Raw genomic sequence first — 20,946 nt, 5'->3', positions numbered from 1 at the left:
AGGCTGAGTCCAGTCATGAATTGCCTGAACCTTGCCTGGGTCCATCTCAATAGTAGAAGGAGAAAAAATAAAACCCAAAAAGGAAACCTTTTGTACTCCGAAAAGACATTTTGAGCCCTTCACAAATAAGGCATTAGCACGTAGGACCTGAAATACCATCCTGACCTGCTTCACATGGGACTCCCAGTCCTCAGAAAAGACCAAAATGTCATCCAGATACACAATCATAAATTTATCCAGATATTCTCGGAAGATGTCATGCATGAAGGACTGGAACACAGAAGGAGCATTAGAAAGTCCAAAAGGCATCACCAAGTACTCAAAATGGCCTTCGGGCGTATTAAATGCTGTTTTCCATTCATCCCCCTGCTTAATACGCACAAGGTTATACGCACCACGAAGATCTATCTTGGTGAACCAACTGGACCCCTTAATCCGAGCAAACAGATCAGATAATAATGGCAAAGGATACTGAAATTTCACCGTGATTTTATTTAGAAGACGATAATCAATACAAGGTCTCAGAGAACCATCCTTCTTGGCCACAAAAAAGAATCCTGCACCAAGAGGGGAGGAGGACGGGCGAATATGTCCCTTCTCTAAAGACTCCTTTATATAGCTCCGCATCGCGGCATGTTCTGGTACAGACAAATTAAAAAGTCGTCCCTTAGGGAACTTACTACCAGGAATCAAATTTAAAGCACAATCACAATCCCTATGAGGAGGTAGGGCACCGGATCTGGGCTCATCAAATACATCCTGGTAGTCCGACAAAAACTCAGGGACCTCAGAAGGAGTGGAAGAAGAAATTGACACCAAAGGAGCATCGCCATGAATCCCCTGGCAACCCCAACTTGAAACAGACATAGCTTTCCAATCCAGCACTGGATTATGAGCCTGCAGCCATGGCAGACCCAAAACGACAACATCATGCAAATTATGCAGCACAAGAAAGCGAATCTCCTCCTGATGTACAGGAGTCATGCACATGGTCACTTGAGTCCAATACTGAGGCTTATTCTCAGCCAATGGTGTAGCATCAATTCCCCTCAGTGGAATAGGGAATTCTAAAGGCTCCAGGACAAAACCACAGCGCCTGGCAAATGACAAATCCATCAGGTTCAGGGCAGCACCTGAATACACAAAGAGCCACCAGAGGGACCCCAAAGACAGCACTCACACAGTACCACTTGTGACCACAAGAGGGAGCCCAAAAACAGAGTTCACAACAGTACCCCCCCCTTGAGGGGTCACCGAACCCTCATCAAAACCCCCAGTGCGATCAGGATGAGCAACATGGAAGGCATGAACCAAATCGGCCGCATGAACATCAGAGGCGACAACCCAGGAATTATCCTCCTGACCATAGCCCTTCCACTTAACCAAATACCGAAGCCTCCGTCTAGAAATACGAGAATCCAAGATCTTCTACACCACGTACTCCAATTCGCCCTCAACCAGCACCGGGGCAGGGGGCTCAACAGAAGGAACCACAGGCACCACATACCTCCGCAACAAAGACCTATGGAACACGTTATGAATGGCAAACGACACTGGGAGGTCCAGACGGAATGACACCGGGTTAAGGATTTCCAAAATCTTATAAGGACCGATGAAGCGAGGCTTGAATTTAGGAGAGGAGACCTTCATAGGAACATACCGAGAAGACAGCCATACCAAATCCCCAACATGAAGTCGGGGACCCACACCGCGACGGCGGTTGGCAAAGCGCTGAGCCTTCTCCTGTGACAACTTCAAATTGTCCACCACATGGTTCCAAATCTGCTGCAACCTATCCACCACAGAATCCACCCCAGGACAGTCAGAAGGCTCGACCTGACCCGAGGAGAAACGAGGATGAAAACCAGAATTGCAGAAAAAAGGCGAAACCAAAGAAGCAGAACTAGCCCGATTATTAAGGGCAAACTCGGCCAATGGCAAAAAAGTCACCCAATCATCCTGATCAGCAGAAACAAAACATCTTAAATAAGTTTCCAAGGTCTGATTAGTTCGCTCGGTTTGGCCATTCGTCTGAGGATGGAAGGCCGACGAAAAAGACAAACCAATGCCCATCTTAGCACAAAAGATCCGCCAAAATCTGGACACGAACTGGGATCCTCTGTCAGACACAATATTTTCAGGGATGCCGTGCAAGCGGACCACATTCTGAAAAAATAGAGGAACCAAATCGGAGGAGGAAGGCAACTTAGGCAAGGGCACCAAATGGACCATTTTGGAAAAACGATCACACACCACCCAGATGACAGACATTCTCTGAGAGACTGGAAGATCCCGAAATAAAATCCATGGAAATGTGCGTCCAAGGCCTCTTCGGGACAGGCAAAGGCAAAAGCAAACCGCTGGCACGAGAACAGCAAGGCTTAGCCCGAGCACAAATCCCACAGGACTGCACAAAGGAACGCACATCCCGCGACAAGGAAGGCCACCAGAAGGGCCTAGCCACCAAATCTCTGGTACCAAAAATCCCAGGATGGCCTGCTGTACTGTTATGATCCTTAGTGGCTGAGGATCACAGAATGAACTAGCTAAGTTACTGAACATAGAACGAGCTCTAGGGAGGTGGTAACTGGACTGACCGCAAATCTGATCCTAACCAAACACACTGAAGGTAGCCGGTGAACATGCCTAAATTCCTGGACGTCTCGACGCAGCCTGAGAAACTAGCTACCCCTATAGAGAAAGCAAGACCTCACTTGCCTCAGAGAAATGACCCCAAAGATATAGGAAGCCCCCAACAAATAATAACGGTGAGGTAAGGGGAAAATACAAACGTAGAAATGAAAACAGATTCAGCAAATGAGGCCCACTAATACTAGATAGCAGAAGACAGGCAGGGAACTGTGTGGTCAGTAAAAAACCCTATACAAAATATCCACGCTGAGAATACAAGAACCCCCACACCAACTAACGGTGTGAGGGGAGAAACTCAGCCCCCTAGAGCTACCAGCAAGCAAGGAAATCACATATTAGCAAGCTGGACAAGGACAAATAAATCACCAAGGAACATATTGAACACTGATGATCAAAAAATGAACAAACAGAAAACTTAGCTTCTCTTGGAGAGACTGGTAACCAAGGTAGGCAGGAGAAATCAAAATAGCACTGAATACATTGACAGCAGGCAACAACTGGTAGTCCAGGTGAGCTAAATAGGAAACCAGCTAACATAACGAGACAGCTGATCCAGCCTCAGACCTGCAGAATGACACAAAGAGCCACCAGAGGGAGCCCAAAGACAGCACTCACACAGTACCACTTGTGACCACAAGAGGGAGCCCAAAAACAGAGTTCACAACAGGGAAGGAACATGATCAGTCCTGAACAAAACTTTTAAGTTTAATCTCGCCTGAGAAAACCAGGCTAAGTAAATCTTTGTTTCCAAGACCATGTGGTCCCTGTTCAGCAAGTAATGTTAATGGACCCAGGCTATAATGGTATACAAAACCGGTTTCCACCACAGGCAAGGAAAAGAAGGCCAATACTCAGACCCCACGATTGGGGTGTGCATAAGTCCAATGGAGCGTCATTTGAGCTGAGAGCAGGTGTGGGTGAGCACCCCAGTTGTGGCTTCTTCAGGGGAAAGAAGTGAATCCAGGGGAAAGAAGTTTGAGCAGGCAGCTGCGGTGGATCATGGACTTTATTATAAGGCCATGACCATTGAGTATTTCACATTGTGTTTTTAATTGTTAGTGTGTCTTATGTACGGTACTTTGTTTATTTTGTGCAATGGAAATAAAAAATCTTTTGGCAAGTTTAACGAGTTTGGGTGTTCCCTGTTATATGGGCATGCTTTTTCTCTTTTTGGTTTTTGACGAATGTCGGATGACGTGGGGCAGCGGCGGACGGCAAGCGGGCGCACGCACGCGCACCACAGCCACAGCAGCAAATTAGAAAATTGAATAACCTTATATAGACACTATAATATACATTCATAATTAGTACATTTCCAGGATTTTCATGTCTGTAGGACCGTTCGGACAAGAGTTCTTCGTTCCAATGGAGTTTATCTCATCTGTTTAAAGTCCCAAAGAAATAAAATCTTCATAAAGTATTCTAAAATGATGGGAAGGTCTGGGATATAAAGATCTGATATAGTCCATCATATCGCAGGAGTAAATTAAAAACGCAAACTATACGAAGAAAAAATAATAATTAAAATCTTAATCAAAAACACACAAACTAACACCAGTTAAAACATACAGTTGGAAGGAGTTACGGACAGGAAATCTATCTACATCCTCTATACATTTACAGAAAGGGTGCAAAATTAAGGGACTCACTTTGGTGGTTATTAATGGAGCACACTCGGACTGGGTTGCGGTTAGCAGTGGGGTACCACAGGGGTCAGTATTGGGCCCTCTTCTTTTTAACATATTTATTAATGACCTTGTAGGGGGCATTCAGAGTAGAATTTCAATATTTGCAGATGACACTAAACTCTGCAGGGTAATCAATACCGGGGAGGACAATTTTATATTACAGGATGATTTATGTAAACTAGAAGCTTGGGCTGATAAATGGCAAATGAGCTTTAATGGGGATAAATGTAAGGTCATGCACTTGGGTAGAAGTAATAAGATGTATAACTATGTGCTTAATTCTAAAACTCTGGGCAAAACCGTCAATGAAAAAGACCTGGGTATATGGGTGGATGACAAACTCATATTCAGTGGCCAGTGTCAGACAGCTGCTACAAAGGCAAATAAAATAATGGGATGTATTAAAAGAGGCATAGATGCTCATGAGGAGAACATAATTTTACCTCTATACAAGTCACTAGTTCGACCACACTTAGAATACTGTGCACAGTTCTGGTCTCCGGTGTATAAGAAAGACATAGCTGAACTGGAGCGGGTGCAGAGAAGAGCGACCAAGGTTATTAGAGGACTGGGGGGTCTGCAATACCAAGATAGGTTATTACACTTGGGGCTATTTAGTTTGGAAAAACGAAGACTAAGGGGTGATCTTATTTTAATGTATAAATATATGAGGGGACAGTACAAAGACCTTTCTGATGATCTTTTTAATCATAGACCTGAGACAGGGACAAGGGGGCATCCTCTACGTCTGGAGGAAAAAAGGTTTAAGCATAGTAACAGACGTGGATTCTTTACTGTAAGAGCAGTGAGACTATGGAACTCTCTGCCGTATGATGTTGTAATGAGTGATTCATTAATTAAATTTAAGAGGGGACTGGATGCCTTTCTGGAAAAGTATAATGTTACAGGGTATATACACTAGATTCCTTGATAAGGCGTTGATCCAGGGAACTAGTCTGATTGCCGTATGTGGAGTCGGGAAGGAATTTTTTTCCCCATGGTGGAGTTACTCTTTGCCACATGGTTTTTTTTTTGCCTTCCTCTGGATCAACATGTTAGGGCATGTTAGGTTAGGCTATGGGTTGAACTAGATGGACTTACAGTCTTCCTTCAACCTTAATAACTATGTAACTATGTAACTTAGCCCAGATGGTTTCATTGTCCCCAATGTGACAATCCATTTTAATTCTCGTTGTGCCAATAATATCAAAAAATTTAACATGGTGCTGAGTGCTGCCGGCGTTGGTGTCCTTTTTTTTCACATCTTTTAACCCCTTAACGACCGCCGATACGCCTTTTAACGGCAGCAGTTAAGGGTACTTAATTAACGGCACTGTGGAAAAAGTGAATAGCGCCCCCCAGAGTCGGATTTTCTCTGGGGTCTCGGTTGCCGGGGGTAGCCGAGACCCCAGAGAACATGATTCGGGTTTTTTTTACCGACCCCCGAGTTGCGATCGCCAGTTATTAACCGTTTACCGGCGATCGCAAAACAAAAACGCGATCTCCCTTTTAATTTCTCTGTCCTCCGATGTGATCGCACATCAGAGTACAGAGAAATGGGGTCCCCGATAGCCCCCCGATACTCGCCTGTCTCCCCTGGTGCTCCTCGTGGCTCCCGATGGGCGCCGCCATCTTCCGGCAAAAAAATGGCTGGCGCATGCGCAGTGTGCCCGCCGGCTGGCACCCGGAGGATCTTTGGGGTCTCGGCTGCCGGGGGTAGCCGAAACCCCAAAGAACATGATCGGGGTCGGTTCTTACCGACCCGTTTTGCGATCGCCGGTAATTAACGGTTTACCGGCAGTCGCAAAAAAAAACGATCGGTCATTCTCTGTCCTCTGATGTGATCGCACATCAGAGGACAGAGAAATAGGGGGATTCGGGGACCCTGCTATGCTTACCGGTGTCCCTGGGTCCTCCTGCATCCCCTCCTGCATGCGCAGTGCGCCCGCTCTCTGCTGCCATCTGCCGGCCGGCAGGAGAGAGAGGAGTTGGGGCTAAATTTAGGGTTAGGGTTGGGGGGCTAAATTTAGGCTTAGGGCTAGGGTTAGGCTTCTTTCACACTTGCGTCGGTATGGGGCCGTCGCAATGCGTCGGCCCAACGTACTGACGCACATGTGAAAATTGTGCACAACATGGGCAGCGGATGCAGTTTTTCAACGCATCCGCTGCCCTTTCTATGTCCTGGGGAGGAGGGGGCAGAGTTACGGCCACGCATGAGCGGAAATGGCGGATGCGACGTACAAACAAAAGGTTACATTGAACGTTTTTTTTGTGACGACGGTCCGCCAAAACACAACGGATCCAGTGCACGACGGACGCGACGTGTGGCCATCCGTCGGCAATACAAGTCTATGGGCAAAAAAGGCATCCTGCGGGCACATTTGCAGGATCCGTTTTTTGTCCAAAACGACGGATTGCGACGGATGCCACACGACGCAAGTGTGAAAGTAACCTTAGGGTTAGGGTTGGGGCTAAAGCTAGGGTTAGGGTTAAATTTAGGGTTAGGGTTGGGGCTAAAATTAGGGTTAGGGTTAGGGTTGGGGCTAAAGTTAGGGTTAGGGCTAAAGTTAGGGTTGGGGCTAAAGTTAGGGTTAGAGTTGGGATTAGGGTTTGAATTAGGATTGGTATTAGGGTTAGGGTTGGCATTAGGGTTACGTTTGGGATTAGGGTTGGGATTAGGGTTATGGGTGTATTGGGATTAGGGTTAGGTTTGAGGTTAGGGTTGAGATTAGGATTAGGGGTTTGTTGGATTTAGGGGTTTTTTATGGTTAGGGTTGAGATTAGGGTTGTTTTGGGGTTAGGGTTGTGATTATCGTTAGGGTTGTGATTAGGATTATGGATCGGGTTGGGATTAGGGTTAGGGGTGTGTTGGGGTTAGGGTTGGAGTTAGAATTGGGGGTTTCCACTGTTTAGGTACATCAGGGGGTCTCCAAACACGACAGCCAATTTTGCGCTCAAAAAGTCAAATGGTGCTCCCTCCCTTCTGAGCTCTGCCGTGCGCCCAAACAGTGGTTTACCCCCACATATGGGGCATCAGCGTACTCGGAATAAATTGGACAACAACTTTTGGGGTCCAATTTCTCCTGTTACCCTTGTGAAAATAAAAAATTGGGGGCTAAAAAATCTTTTTTGTGGAAGAAAAAAATATTTTTGATTTTCCCGATTCTGCATTATAAACTTCTGTGAAGCTCTTTTGCATTCAAAGTTCTCACCACACATCTAGATAAGTTCCTTGGGGGGTCTAGTTTCCAAAATGGGGTCACTTGTGGGGGGTTTCTACTGTTTAGGTACATCAGGGTCTCTGCAAACGCAACATAATGCCCGCCGACCATTCTATCAGTCTGCATTCCAAAACGGCACTCCTTCCCTTCCGAGCTCTGCCGTGCACCCAAACAGTGGTTTACCCCCACATATGGGGTACCAGCATACTCAGAACAAATTGGACAACAACTTTTGGGGTCCAATTTCTCTTGTTACCCTTGTGAAAATAAAAACTTGGGGGCTTAAAAAATCCTTTTTGTGGAAAAAAAATATTTTTTATTTTCACGACTCTGCATTATAAACCTCTGTGAAGCACTTGGGCATTCAAAGTTCTCACCACATATCTAGATAAGTTCCTTGGGGGGTCTAGTTTCCAAAATGGGGTCACTTGTGGGGGGTTTCTACTGTTTAGGCACATCAGGGGCTCTCCAAACGCGACATGGCGTCCGATCTCAATTCCAGCCAATTCTACATTGAAAAAGTAAAACGGCACTCCTTCTCTTCCAAGCTCTGCGGTGCGCCCAAACAGTGGTTTACCCCCACATATGGGGTATCGGCGTATTCAGGCGAAATTGCACAACAAAATTTATGGTTAAATTTCTGTTTTTACACTTGTGAAAATAAAAAAATGGTTCTGAAGTAAAATGTTTGCAAAAATAAGGTAAATGTTCATTTTTTCCTTCCACATTGTTTCAGTTCCTGTGAAGCACGTAAAGGGTTAATAAACTTCTTGAATGTGGTTTTGAGCACCTTGAGATGTGCAGTTTTTAGAATGGTGTCACACTTGGTTATTTTCTATCATATAGACCCCTCAAAGTGACTTCAAATGTGATGTGGTCCCTAAAAAAAAAATGGTGTTGTAAAAATGAGAAATTGCTGGTCAACTTTTAACCCTTAACTCCCTAACAAAAAAATGTTTTGTTTCCAAAATTGTTCTGATGTAAAGTAGACATGTGGGAAATGTTATTTATTAACTATTTTTCGTGACATATCTCTGTGATTTAAGGGCATAAAAATACAAATTTTGAAAATTGCAAAATTTTTAAAATTTTCGCCATATTTCCGTTTTTTTCATAAATAATCGCAAGTAATATCGAAGAAATGTTACCACTATCATGAAGTACAATATGTCACGAAAAAACAGTCTCATAATCAGCGGGATTCCTTAAAGCGTTCCAGAGTTATAACCTCATAAATTGACAGTGGTCAGAATTGTAAAAATTGGCTCGGTTATTAAGTACCAAATTGGCTCTGTCACTAAGGGGTTAAACTTTGTCAATGCATGTTTGATTGTGTTAATAAAGATTTGTTACAAGTTTTTTTTACCACAAACTCCTATGTTTCTCCTTTTTTGGTATATACCGTATATTGTATTGTATTACGTGTGCATAGTCATGTGGGAAAGGCTGCTGTTCGTAGGTTAATGCGACTACTAGTCTCCTAAGCAAAGAAGAACAGGGTTTCAAATCAGTTACATCATGATTTACATAACAAAGAAAAGAAGTAATGAACAAAAATACTTAAAGGAATTCATAATAAACTTAACTATATTAATGGTTTACTTTCTCATGATCTTCTAATACATTTCTTAGTGACTTGCCATTTAAAGAAAATTGCTTTTAACACTGTTTCATATAACTTTAACCCGCCCAACCTACCGTATTTTCCGGATTATAAGGCGCACATAAAATGTTGAGAATTTCTCAGAAATAGAAAGTGCGCCTTATAATCCAGTGCGCCTTATATATGAACCAAGAGAGAGGTTCATACAGGATCCTTTACCTCTATCGTGGGCGGCAGGGGTCGGCGGCGGCATACCACAGCACCACCACTATTGGTATATATAAGACCAACTGGCTGCGGGCCCGAAGTGAAAGTGAAAGTACAAATAAAGTGCACGCTTATATTACGCCCCTAATTGGCACCTGGTTCCACAGCACAATCTAGCTCCAACAGTATTAAAGGGAACCTGTCACCCCGTTTTTTCAGATTGAGCTATAAATACTGTTAAATAGGGCCTGCGCTGTGCGTTACTATAGTGTATGTAGTGTACCCTGATTCCCCACCTATGCTGAGAAATACATTACCAAAGTCGCTGTTTTCGCCTGTCAATCAGGCTGGTCTGGTCAGATGGGTGTGTTCACAGCGCTCTTTTCTTCCCCAGCTTTCCGTTGGTGGCGTAGTGGTGTGCGCATGTCCAAGTTCCGAATTCCCTGCGCCCACGTGAAGACACAGCGCGCGATCTGCGCTGTCATCCCTTTCATCGGTGGGGGCGGCCATCTTCCTGGGGCCGCGCGTGCGCAGAAGAGTGCTCTGCAGCGTGTCTGCTGCACGGGGCTTCAGGAAGATGGCCGCGGGATGCCGCGCGTGCGCACAAGAGATCGCGGCGGCCATCTTTCCAAAGCCGAGTTTGCATCTCGGCTTTGGGAAGATGGCCGCCGCGATCTCTTCTGCGCACGCGCGGCATCCCGCGGCCATCTTCCTGAAGCCCCGTGCAGCAGACACGCTGCAGAGTTGATGAGGCTGGCGTGCAGGGGTCCCGTGACGTTCCTATACAGCAGGTGGGGCGGAAGAGCTTTGGCCGCAGGGTGGATGTGACCGGCGTGCAGGGTTGCTGTGATACTTACAGCTCTGTGCGCAGGATCCTTGCAATATATCTGTGCTTTAGCGTTATGGTTTATTTAACGGTAATGTGCTGCGCCTTATAATCCAGTGCGCCTTATATATGAAACAAAATTGCTTATGAGGCGCTCATAGAAAGTGCGCCTTATAATCCGGTGCGCCTTATAATCCGGAAAATACGGTATTTCTCCTCAGACCTGTCTAAGGCATCCAGATTGTGAGTCAGCACGGATCAATAAAGAAGGAGTCTTCCAAAGAATGAGAGTGGCATTAGAGCAGGTCATTGAAATTGTTACCGACACACGACCTAATGGTGAACCTGAAATTGCACCGTGCAGTATCTACACCGGAATTAGAGAATTTAAGGTGAGAAAATGTCATTTAGGAATAATTTTGTGATCGGTTTGCAGCTTCTAACTTTTAGTGCTCAAAGTATTTGAAGACCTTGACATTATTAAAGAGGCAACACTAAACTAATAAATGAGTTAATGAATTAGTATGTTAGTCAGAATATTTTATCTTTAAGTACATTTGTACCTTTTTTCAGCTTTTGCCATTTCTACATTCAGTTAATGGCAGCCAGTTTACGTTTTACATCACTTTTGCAGTAGTTTCCCAGCAGTTGATGACACCATCTGCTGCCTGGCTTGTTAAAAACAGATCAGAAGTCTTTTTTGCTTTCTATAGGTGCTGGCTGGAAAATTGATGCCAACATGGCGGTAACTTTGTAATTTGTTCTCTTAAAGTGGCATTATGGTTATTTTTTCTGCTCTTCACTAAATGCTTGTTCTAAGACTACTAGGATAGCTTCAGCATACCTTATAATAGTAGCTTTTTATATTAAGTGCACGCATAGGGACACATAAGAGTGTGGATCAAACATCTGGATATACATGCTCATAAGAGTAAGTAATCATGTAGTAGAAGAACACGGCACTCTTGAGTAGTGGTACACATGAAAGGGCCCAACCCATAGCAGTAAATGGAGAAGAACATGGCACTCTTATGTGCACATGTTGCAGATTTGCCTGCAGAATTTTCTGCACAGAATCTGCATTTCTTGCCAAAAAACGCACGGAAAAATCCACACGGATTTGATGCGGATTTTCATGCGTTTTTAATGCGGATTTGTATGCGTTTTTGAAAGCTAAATAAAGATCTATTATTAAACAAAAAAAAAATTGTGATGTCATTTCTTGTCCAACCTCTTCATTTACATACTCCATTGAAGAATAATGTTTACACACACAGATAGATAGATAGATAGGTAGATAGAAATTCAGAAAAACAGGAGCAGCACACCGTTGTTGGTGAAAAAAGGTGCTATTTTATTCAGCTCATGACAGCGACGTTTGTTTAGGCAAATTAACCTTTTTCAAGCCTGTTTTTTTGAGTTCCTGCTTACAAGGTTTGGTCTTTGCCTTTGGGAGCTCTTGCACCCAAATCTTCCATTTTTGCTTGTTGTGCTGCTCTGTTTTTTTCATTAGATAGGTAGATAACTAATAGATAGATGATAGATCTATAGATAGATAGATCGATGGATAGATAATAGATAGATCTATAGATAAGAGAAAGAAAAATTGGAGGCAGCACACCGTTTGTAGTGAAAAAGAGCTATTTAATCAGCCCAGAAATCGACGTTTCGGTCCCAACAGGAACCTTCCTGTTGGGACCGAAGCGTCGCTTTCTGGGCTGATTAAATAGCTATTTTTCACTACAAATGGTGTGCTGCCTCCAATTTTTCTTTTTTTTATAATTGAGGTTTGGTATTTGCCTGGGGGGGTGCTCTACACCCGGACTCTTTCTTTGTGCTGCTCTAATTCTCTTTTTCTTAGATCTATAGATAGATCTCTAGATATATCTATCTATTATCTATGTATAGATCTATCTATCTATCTACAGATATATCTATCCATCTAGCTATAGATATATCTATCCATCTAGCTATAGATATATCTATAGATAGATAGAACCAAGCCCAATGTTTAGTAATAAACATAATAAAATCTATATATATAATTGTCTAAGGGGTACTTCCGTCTGTCTGTCTTTCTGTCTGTCTGTCTTTCTGTTCGCAACTTCCGTCACGGAAATCCCCCGTCGCTGATTGGTCTCGCCAGCTGCTTGTCATGGCTGCCGCGACCAATCAGCAACGGGCACAGTCCGATTAGTCCCTCCCTACTCCCTTGCAGTCAGTGCCCGGCGCCCACTCGCTCCATAATCCCCTCCGGTCACCGCTCACACAGGGTTAATGCCAGCGTTGACGGACCGCGTTATGCCACGGGTTACGCACTCCGTTACCGCTGCTATTAACCCTGTGTGTCCCCAACATTTTACTATTGATGCTGCCTATGCAGCATCAATAGTAAAAAAATCTAATGTTAAAAATAATAATAATAAAAAAAAAAAACTGCTATACTCACCCTCCGTAGTCCGAGGATGCGCTCGCGCCTTCCGCCAGCTTCCGGTCCCAGAGATGCATTGCGAAATTACCCAGAAGACTTAGCAGTCATATCTTAGGGATATGGTGCCCACACTGCTAAATACTGCGTGGGCTGCGTTATATACTACATGGCTGCTATATACTACGTGGGCAGTACTATATACTACATGGCTGCTATATACTACGTGGGCAGTACTATATACTACATGGCTGCTATATACTACGTGGGCAGTACTATATACTACATGGCTGCTATATACTACGTGGGCAGTACTATATACTACATGGCTGCTATATACTACGTGGGCAGTACTATATACTACATGGCTGCTATATACTACGTGGGCAGTACTATATACTACATGGCTGCTATATACTACGTGGGCAGTACTATATACTGCATGGCTGCTATATACTACATGGACAGTACTATATACAGTACTACATGGCTGCTATATACTACGTGGGCAGTACTATATACTATATGGCTGCTATATACTACGTGGGCAGTACTATATACTACGTGGGCAGTGTTAGATACTGTGTGGGCTGCGTTACATACTACATGGCTGCTATGTACTACGTGGCCAGTGTTTCATACTATGTGGCCAGTGTTTTGTACTGCGTGGGCTGTGCTATATATTGCGTGGCCTGTGTTATATACTACGTCGCCTGTGTAATATACTACGTGGCTGCTATATACTGCGTGGCCTGTGTTATATAGTACGTGGCCTGTGTTATATACGGTTTGGGCTGTGTTATATACTGCGTGGCCACTGTTATATATTGCGTGGCCTGTATTAACGCATTGGGTATTCTACAATATGTATGTATATAGCAGCCACATACTATATAGCACATGCCACGTACTATTTGCTATATACTACATGGCTCCTATATACTATGTGGCCTGTGCTATATACTATGTGGCTGCTATATACATACATATTCTAGAATACCCGATGCGTTAGAATTCGGCCACCATCTAGTGGTACATAAAGAGTTAAATTAAGACACACACACACACACACACACACAAAATCTGCGTTAGGCCTGGGTCACACTTGCGAGAAATTCACACCTCGATACCCAGCACTGCCGCCGTCACTCGGGACCAGAGCGTTCAGCTGTATAGAAATACATGCAGCCGCACACTCCGTTCTCAAGTGCCGTCGGCCGTGGCGGGTATTGATGCAAGATACTCGTGCGAGTTTCTTGTAAGTGTGACCCTGGCTTTAAGCGCAATATCTGTTTAATTTATTTTAAAAAATTGAAAAAAAAATGGAGTGGGCTCACGCACAATTTTCAGCGCCAGAGAGGGAAAGCCAGCGACTAGGGGACAATGTTTATAGCCTGGGAAGGGGTTAATACCCATGGATCTTCCCAGGCTATGAATATCAGTCCGCAGCTGTATATTTAGCCTTTACTGGCTATTGAAATAGGGGGACCCTCCAAAAAAAACGACGTGGGGTCCCCAATAATTAATAGCCAGAAAAGGCTATGCAAACAGCTGCGGGCTGATAATCATAGCCTAGGAAGGGACTATTGATATTGCCACCACCGGGCTACAAACACTCGCAATCATCTGTAAGATGCACCCATTCTGGCACTTAGCCTCTCTCTTCCCACTGCCCTGTAGCAGTGGCATATGAGGTAATAGGGGGTTAATGTCACCTTTGAATTGTAAGGTGACATTAAGCCGGCTTTAGTAGCGGAGAGGCGTCAATAGGATACCTATCCATTATTTAACCCATTAACAACTATAGGATTAGTAAACACAAACATGCAGAATAAAGTATTTTAATGAAATAAAACACCAAACAGTTTTGCCAGTCCATGTGATGCCCTCGATCTCCTGGAAAAAAAGAAAAAATAATAAACCAACACAAATACTCCCTTGTTCGACGCAGTCCATTTAATAACAACTGTCCCACGATTATCTCCCCTATAGCGCTGTCACATCAGATGATGTGATATCTCTATAGGCCTCCAGTGATAACACTGCAGGAGCCATTGTCTCCTGTCAGTGTATCTCTGAGGGTTCAATGGCCTCTCACTTTACGGCACTGCTGCGTGAGAATTTTCCCACGCAGCGGTGCCGAAACTGACAGTATGAACTATATTGTACTCACAGCGGCGGAGGGATACAGTGCAGAAGGATACCTTCTGTCATTGTATCCTGGAGACCCTGGAGAGCGGTCGCATCTGCCGAGGTGCGATCGTTGTGGGATACTCCTTAATAAATGGATTACATTGGATCAGGGAGTATATGGTGGTTTATTTTATTTTTTTCCAGGTGATCGAGGGCTTCGGGGACTAGGTGATTGGTGAGTATGTCCTGTAAATTGTATGTACTGTATGTGTGTATGTGTTTTTTTTTTTGTTTGTTTGTTTTTTTACACTTGAACACAGTAGCCAGATGATGGTCCCATCATCCGGCTAGCTGTCACTGTAGCAGCCATAGCCGGATGGGACTAGTAGTCCCATCGGATGATGCCTGATTACACACAGACCCGCACGCACACGGCCCCGCACACGCGCGCACACACACACACAGCCCCACGCACACCCACACACACGCACACACAGATACACGCTAACATCCGCACATCTGCTCCGCTCACACTCAGTCTCCGCCCACACACATACAGGTCCTTCTCAAAAAATTAGCATATAGTGTTAAATTTCATTATTTACCATAATGTAATGATTACAATTAAACTTTCATATATTATAGATTCATTATCCACCAACTGAAATTTGTCAGGTCTTTTATTGTTTTAATACTGATGATTTTGGCATACAACTCCTGATAACCCAAAAAACCTGTCTCAATAAATTAGCATATTTCACCCGTCCAATCAAATAAAAGTGTTTTTTAATAACAAACAAAAAAACCATCAAATAATAATGTTCAGTTATGCACTCAATACTTGGTCGGGAATCCTTTGGCAGAAATGACTGCTTCAATGCGGCGTGGCATGGAGGCAATCAGCCTGTGACACTGCTGAGATGTTATGGAGGCCCAGGATGCTTCAATAGCGGCCTTAAGCTCATCCAGAGTGTTGGGTCTTGCGTCTCTCAACTTTCTCTTCACAATATCCCACAGATTCTCTATGGGGTTCAGGTCAGGAGAGTTGGCAGGCCAATTGAGCACAGTAATACCATGGTCAGTAAACCATTTACCAGTGGTTTTGGCACTGTGAGCAGGTGCCAGGTCGTGCTGAAAAATGAAATCTTCATCTCCATAAAGCATTTCAGCCGATGGAAGCATGAAGTGCTCCAAAATCTCCTGATAGCTAGCTGCATTGACCCTGCCCTTGATGAAACACAGTGGACCAACACCAGCAGCTGACATGGCACCCCACACCATCACTGACTGTGGGTACTTGACACTGGACTTCAGGCATTTTGGCATTTCCTTCTCCCCAGTCTTCCTCCAGACTCTGGCACCTTGATTTCCGAATGACATGCAAAATTTGCTTTCATCAGAAAAAAGTACTTGGGACCACTTAGCAACAATTCAGTGCTGCTTCTCTGTAGCCCAGGTCAGGCGCTTCTGCCGCTGTTTATGGTTCAAAAGTGGCTTTACCTGGGGAATGCTCGGTGGCTCTGGATGTTTCCACACCAGACTCAGTCCACTGCTTCCTCAGGTTCCCCAAGGTCTGGAATCGGTCCTTCTCCACAATCTTCCTCAGGGTCCGGTCACCTCTTCTCGTTGTACAGCGTTTTCTGCCACATTGTTTCCTTCCAACAGACTTACCATTGAGGTGCCTTGATACAGCACTCTGGGAACAGCCTATTTGTTGAGAAATTTCTTTCTGGGTCTTACCCTCTTGCTTGAGGGTGTCAATGATGGCCTTCTTGACATCTGTCAGGTCGCTAGTCTTACCCATGATGGGGGTTTTGAGTAATGAACCAGGCAGGGAGTTTTTAAAAGCCTCAGGTATCTTTTGCATGTGTTTAGAGTTAATTAGTTGATTCAGAAGATTAGGGTAATAGGTCATTTAGAGAACCTTTTCTTGATATGCTAATTTATTGAGACAGGTTTTTTGGGTTATCAGGAGGTGTAGGCCAAAATCATCAGTATTAAAACAATAAAAGACCTGACAAATTTCAGTTGGTGGATAATGAATCTATAATATATGAAAGTTTAATTGTAATCATTACATTATGGTAAGTAATGAAATTTAACACTATATGCTAATTTTTTGAGAAGGACCTGTAGTGTCCGCCCCCACACACTCCCCATCCTGATCTGGAGCGTTTCTCGCAGGCACATCTGCAGCAAATCCGCAGATATTTTTCATACCTGCGGTTTGGCTGCGGAATGGCCTGACACAATGGAAGTCAATGGGTGCAGAAACGCTGCAGATCCGCGAAATGAATTGATATGCTGCACGTTTTTTTCCACAGCGTGTGCACACCAGTTGTCAATTTCACATAGACTAACATTGCTTGTGCACTACTCTGCGGATTTGATGCAATTCTTGTAGATTGTGAGCCATCGCGGGCAGGATCCTCTCTCTCCTCCTGTACCAGTTGTGACTCGTATTGTTCAAGATTATTGCACTTGTTTTTATTATGTATACCCCTCCTCACATGTAAAGCGCCATGGAATAAATGGCGCTATAATATAAATAATAACAATAATTCCGCACTTCCAAAAACGCTGCGGATCCGCATCTAAATCTTCAACGTGTGCACATAGCCTTAGAGTTGGTATCCAAAAGGATTTATTCGTAAATGCAATGCACAGTAAAATAACGGTTCAGTCAAATCATAGACCTTCTTCAGAGGCACTGTACACAGAACCAAATAATATAGAAAAAGGACATACAGTACAGACCAAAAGTATGGACACACCTTCTCATTTAAAGATTTTTCTGTGATTTTTCATGACTATGAAAATTGTACATTCACACTGAAGGCATCAAAACTATGAATTAACACACATGGAATTATATACTTAACAAAAAAGTGTGAAACAACTGAAAATATGTCTTATAGTCCAGGTTCTTCAAAGTAGCCACCTTTTGCTTTGGTGACTGCTTTACACAGTCTAGGCATTCTCTTGATGAGCTTCAAGAGGTAGTCACCGGGAATGGTTTTCACTTCACATGTGTGCCCTGTCAGGTTTAATAAGTGGGATTTCTTGCCTTATACATGGGGCTGGGACCATCAGTTGTGTTGTGCAGAAGTCTGCTGGATACACAGCTGATAGTCCTAGTGAATAGACTGTTAGAATTTGTATTATGGCAAGAAAAAAGCAGCTAAGTAAAGAAACCGAGTGGCCATCATTACTTTAAGAAATCAAGGTCAGTCAGTCCGAAAAATTGGGCAAACTTTGAAAGAGTCCCCAAGTGCAGTGGCAAAAACTATCAAGCGCTACAAAGAAACTGGCTCACATGAGGACCTCCCCAGGAAAGGAAGTCCAACCAAAACTCACCTCTGCTTCTGAGGATAAGTTTATCCGAGTCACCAGCCTCAGAAATCGTAGGTTAACAGCAGCTCAGATTAGAGACCAGGTCAATGCCACACAGAGTTCTAGCAGCAGACACATCTCTGCAACAACTGTTAAGAGGAGACTTTGTGCAGCAGGCCTTCATGGTAAAATAGCTGCTAGGAAACCACTGCTAAGGACAGGCAACAAGCAGAAGAGACTTGTTTGGGCTAAAGAACACAAGGAATGGACATTAGACCAGTGGAAATCTGTGCTTTGTTCTGATGAGTCCAAATTTGAGATCTTTGGTTCCAACCACCGTGTCTTTGTGCGACGCAGAAAAGGTGAACGGATGGACTCTACATGCCTGGTTCCCACCGTGAAGCATGGAGGAGGTGTGATGGTGTGGGGATGCTTTGCTGGTGACACTGTTGGGGATTTATTCAAAATTGAAGGCATAGTGAACCAGCATGGCTACCACAGCATCTTGCAGCGGCATGCTATTCCATCCGGTTTGCGTTTAGTTGAACCATCATTTATTTTTCAACAGGACAATGACCCCAAACACACCTCCAGGCTGTGTAAGGGCTATTTGACCAAGAAGGACAGTGATGGGGTGCTGCGCCAGATGACCTGGCCTCCACAGTCACCAGACATGAACCCAATCGAGATGGTTTGGGGTGAGCTGGACCACAGAGTGAAGGCAAAAGGACCAACAAGTGCTAAGCATCTCTGGGAACTCCTTCAAGATTGTTGGAAGACCATTCCCGGTGACTACCTCTTGAAGCTCATCAAGAGAATGCCAAGAGTGTGCAAAGCAATCATCAAAGCAAAACGTGGCTACTTTGAAGAACCTAGAATATAAGACATAATTTCAGTTGTTTCACACTTTTTTGTCAAGTATATAATTCCACATGTGTTAATTCATAGTTTTGATGCCTTCAGTGTGAATGTACAATTTTCATAGTCATGAAAATACAGAAAAATCTTTAAATGAGAAGGTGTCCAAACTTTTGGTCTGTACTGTATATGAGAAAATATAAATACAAACAAAATGTAACAATAAAAACGGGTATATAACCAGAGTGCAATGTGGATAAACATTATGTAGAATCATTATTGGTGTATATTGCTGAGACTAGAGATGTTAGGCTGAGAATAATGTCTATGAATTGAACAAAACATTACGATTTCACTGTGGATTGCATCACAATCTTCTTGAATCACAACTCTGAGTGCTAAAGGTATCTTCACACGAAACGACATCGCTAGCGATCCGTGACGTTGCAGCGTCCTTGCTAGCGATATCGTTTCGTTTGACACGCAGCAGCGATCAGGATCCTGCTGTGATGTCGCTGGTCGCTGAATAAAGTCCAGAACTTTATTTGGTCGTCCGATCGCTGTGTATCGTTGTGTTTGAAAGCAAAAGCAACGATACCAGCGATGTTTTACACTGGTAACCAGGGTAAACATCGGGTTACCAAGCGCAGGTCCGCGCTTAGTAACCCGATGTTTACCCTGGTTACCAGCGTAAAAGTAAAAAAAACAAACAGTACATGCTCACCTGCTCGTCCTCCAGCGTCTGCTTCCTGACACTTACTGAGCACCGGCCCTAAAGTGAAAGTGAAAGCACAGCGGTGACGTCACCGCTGTGCTGTTAGGGCCGGAGCTCAGTCAGTGTCAGGAAGCAGACGCTGGGGGACGAGCAGGTGAGCATGTACTGTTTGTTTTTTTTACTTTTACGCTGGTAACCAGGGTAAACATCGGGTTACTAAGCGCGGCCCTGCGCTTAGCAACCCGATGTTTACCCTGGTTACCCGGGGACCTCGGCATCGTTGGTCGCTGGAGAGCGGTCTGTGTGACAGCTCTCCAGCGATCAAACAGCGACGCTGCAGCGATCGGCATCGTTGTCGCTATCGCTGCAGCGTCGCTTCGTGTGAAGGTACCTTTAGTTCTTCTCCATTCATGCTCAGAAGAGTTGATGCACTAATGCTACCATGGCAATCACAAAACAAGTAGATTACATAATAGGCTATTCTTTTTAAGGAATATGTACAGAAAGACCAGATTAGTTCTTACATTTTATTTTACACAGTTACTACAATCTTGCAATCAAACAGGATCACATTTTTTTTTCATTTTTTTAAAACTGCACTTAAACTAAATAAGAACTTATCTATTGACAATATGCATACAATGGATAGAAGTGCATCATAATGCTTTTTACAGTATCTCTATTTTTCCCTCCTAGGGTAAAGTTGAAGGACTTAGAGATAACCTATATTTCCTCTCGAAGGAGAATCTTTCCACTATGTTAGAAGTTGTATTGGAGCACACAGAGGACTTCACGGACTCTGCTTACACCAGCCATGAAAATCGAGAACGCATTCTGGAATTGTCTAACCAAGCCAAGATGGAGCTAGAACAGCTGGTTTCAGTGTGGATGCAAGCTGTAAGAGCTTTTTAACAAAGTAATTCTTTTTATATTCTGAAAAATCCTCTTTATACCTGAAACTATTACTGTTCTTAGTTTATTGAAAATTGTTACAGTGAAACCTCTTCAAAACATCATCCCTTTACGCAGACCATATTTTATACTAATTAAAGGACCACCGGTCTCTGAGAATTCTTAATGCGTTTAGTTTGGTTGCGTTTCACTGTCTTTTTTTCTTATACTGACGAGCGGAGACCCTTTTTTCTGGTGAACCTAGGTTATTGGATTTCCACCTAAAGGAAAATGTTTCCCAAAATGTTACATTTTGTCTTAGTAATTTTATCCAGAGGTTATCTGTTGCTTTTACTAGGCATTTCTGGATCTATTTTAAAAAACATTACAA

The 20,946-nt window shown here is 43.7% G+C and overlaps 1 protein-coding gene across 1 annotated transcript in view; it reads left to right on the top strand.

The window, feature by feature from the left end:
• The window catches only part of CTNNAL1 (catenin alpha like 1), a 382,380-nt gene that overhangs the window by 224,901 nt on the left and 136,533 nt on the right, over positions 1 to 20,946 (top strand). Inside the window, exons 6-7 of the mRNA XM_077269686.1 lie at positions 10,419 to 10,589; positions 20,361 to 20,561. Of these exons, the coding sequence (XP_077125801.1) occupies positions 10,419 to 10,589; positions 20,361 to 20,561 (372 nt within the window). The remainder of the gene's footprint in view (positions 1 to 10,418; positions 10,590 to 20,360; positions 20,562 to 20,946) is intronic.

The sequence above is a fragment of the Ranitomeya variabilis genome, chromosome 6, assembly GCF_051348905.1.
Source record: "Ranitomeya variabilis isolate aRanVar5 chromosome 6, aRanVar5.hap1, whole genome shotgun sequence".
In the NCBI taxonomy this organism is placed as follows: Eukaryota; Metazoa; Chordata; class Amphibia; order Anura; family Dendrobatidae; genus Ranitomeya; species Ranitomeya variabilis.
This window is presented reverse-complemented; position numbering and strand designations above follow the sequence as displayed.